Genomic DNA, 2,750 nt, shown 5'->3' with positions numbered 1-2,750 from the left:
ATATATATATATATATATATATATATATATATATGAACACTGGAGATGGTAGAAACATTTGGCCGAGTGTCGCAACATCTGACTCAACAGAGCACGTGTTGTTGTGTGTGAGGTTTATCGTTTACATCCGTGATTGGCCTCCGGCAGTTCTGGTGACGAAACACCTACAGAGCTGCACCGCTCATCGGATCTTGCAATCGGATTCGGAATACAACAGCACCCTCAGTACTTCATGTGTTTTTATTTATATATATATTTCTAGATTAAGTGTTGCCGAGGAGAAACTCCACGAAGCAAAACAAGAGGCCCAAGCATGGAAGGAGAAGAATGAACGCCATATCAAAAGGGTATTTTTCGCATTTCTTCATCTATTTTTGATGGGTTACTAGAATCGTTAGGGTGTCCGAAATAGATAAATAAATAAATGGCTATGCGATATTTGCCCCGGCCCCTAGTTGTTCCATGTACTTCTCAAGATCTTTACTCCTTGTTCCCAGGACTCCGACAATTATTGGTACCACTACCACCTTTTTCATCGACCACAACTGCTTAACCTCCCAAGCTAACCTGTCATATCTATCAACTTTTCTTTCTTCCTTATCACATACCTTGTTAACAGCTGGGCATGCTATATCGTTTGCTTTCTTTCTCAATTATTATCATTATGACTGAAAGTTTGAGGAGGGCAAGTGGCCGGGACAGTAGTTAAATATCTTCATGTAATACAACACAGACATTTAAATTGATAGGGTTTATCTGAAGATGTGGGCAGTACTTGCTATCACAATCTTTTGGATTCCTCTGAGACATGGTTCTCCTGGGACCTTATCTAAATGTTTCTGACATCCCTTTTCTTATCATACCTAGGACACCCACAATAACAAGAACAGTTCTCGCTTTAAGATGCCACATCTTTTGTATTTCAATTTTCAGGTCCTTATATTTACTTAATTTGTCAAATTCCTTCACTGATTTCTTTTTATCAGTGGGAACACTTACATCTATTAGTCTACAAGTATTTTCTTCTCTGTCTTTAATGACAATGTCTGGTCGATTAGCCTGGATCGTTCTGTGGGTGTGTGAGTATATTACAGAAAAGAATAAACGAACAAGAATTTGCTTCCATCGCTGAAATATGTTTTATTTAATTTTCTTTTTAACGTCCCCAGTTGAACAGAATGAAAGCTGAATATGCATTCTTTCATTCCAGAATCACAAGCTTCATTCCGAACAAACGGTTCTCGTGGAGCGTCTTTTGAACCAATTCCGAGAAACTGAAACCAAATGGAACAGTGAAGAAGTTGTCGGTAAAGATGTGGTTGTAGAAGCGCTTCAAGACAAATGGAATCGAGTCGAAGACCAGAAGAAAGTTATTGCCGGTAAAACAGCTTTGTTTGAGTTGTTTTTGCTACTGTCCTTGATGTTGTTGCTGAGCTGGCAGAATCGTTAGCAGCATTTCGTCCGCCTTTACGTTCGGAGTTCGAATTTCGACGAAGTCGATTTGCCTTTCAAACTTTCGGCGTCGATAAATTAAGAACCAGTGAAACACTGGGGTCGATGTAATCGACTAATCCCCGCCCCTAAAATTTCAGGCCTTCTGCCTATAGTAGAAAGGATCATTATTATTATTATTATTATTATTATTATCTTTATTATTATTATTATTATTATTTTTAATTATTATTATTATTATTATTAATATCATTATTATTATTATTATTATTATTATTATTATTATTATTATTATTATTATTATTATTATTATTAATATTATTATTAAGGCGGTGAGGTGGCGGAATTGTCAGAGTGTCGGACAAAATGCTGACCGGCATTTCATCCGCCTCTACGTTCCGAGTTACACATTCCACCAAAGCTGATTTTGCCTCCCATCATTCCCGAAGTGATGACAGAAACACCAGTCAATCACTGGGAGTGATGTAATCGTCCAGCCCTCAAACCCCTAAAATTTCAAGCCTTTTGCCTATACTAGAAAGCTATAAATTCATTATTACCGACCCTAATGATTTTGTCAACCCTCAGCAATTTATGAAGAATACTTTATTATCATTATCATCATTTCCAAACTCCGCTGGGGTCAACTCTGCCATCCAACAGTTCCTGAATCGATTACATAAAACGGTGTTAACGGGGGTAGGAGCGATTAAATAAATAAATAGACGATAACACTAAACGATCATCAGGGGAGAGAACTCTTTCTTAGTCAAGCATCGTCGTAGTTATTTGAGCTGAGGACGAAAGTTCATAGAATAATACATTTGTATAATGGAATGTCGGATTAAAGATTGATTGAGTGTAGTAAATGACTGATAGTTAAAAATGTCAGAATAGTCAATTTAATAGGAGACCATGATAAGGCGGTGAGCTGGCAGAAACGTTAGCTCGCCGGGTGAAATGCGTAGTGGTATTTCATTTGTCTTTATATACTGAGTTCAAATTCCGCCGAGGTCGATTTTGCCTTTCATCCTTTCGGGGTCGATAAATTAAGTACCATTTGCGTATTGGGGTCGAAATAATCGACTGACCACCACCACTCCCAAAATTTTGGGTCTCGTGCCTACAGTAGAAAAGAATACCTGACCATGATGGGAGAGAACTCTATCTTAGTGAAGACATCGTTGTTTTAGCCGCTTAAAACAAGGACAGAAATATATCAGATAATATATTGGTATACAGTGATACCTCGCAAAAGTGTCGTAAGTTCAAAACGTTGCTTTTTTCAGAAAACGATA

At 37.6% G+C, this 2,750-nt stretch overlaps 1 protein-coding gene across 1 annotated transcript in view; it reads left to right on the top strand.

The window, feature by feature from the left end:
- Nucleotides 1–2,750, top strand: part of LOC128250153 (coiled-coil domain-containing protein 83-like) — a 39,999-nt gene that overhangs the window by 726 nt on the left and 36,523 nt on the right. Inside the window, exons 2-3 of the mRNA XM_052974890.1 lie at nt 263–347; nt 1,211–1,379. Of these exons, the coding sequence (XP_052830850.1) occupies nt 263–347; nt 1,211–1,379 (254 nt within the window). The remainder of the gene's footprint in view (nt 1–262; nt 348–1,210; nt 1,380–2,750) is intronic.

Source organism: Octopus bimaculoides, chromosome 19 (assembly GCF_001194135.2).
Source record: "Octopus bimaculoides isolate UCB-OBI-ISO-001 chromosome 19, ASM119413v2, whole genome shotgun sequence".
Lineage (NCBI taxonomy): Eukaryota > Metazoa > Mollusca > Cephalopoda > Octopoda > Octopodidae > Octopus > Octopus bimaculoides.
This window is presented reverse-complemented; position numbering and strand designations above follow the sequence as displayed.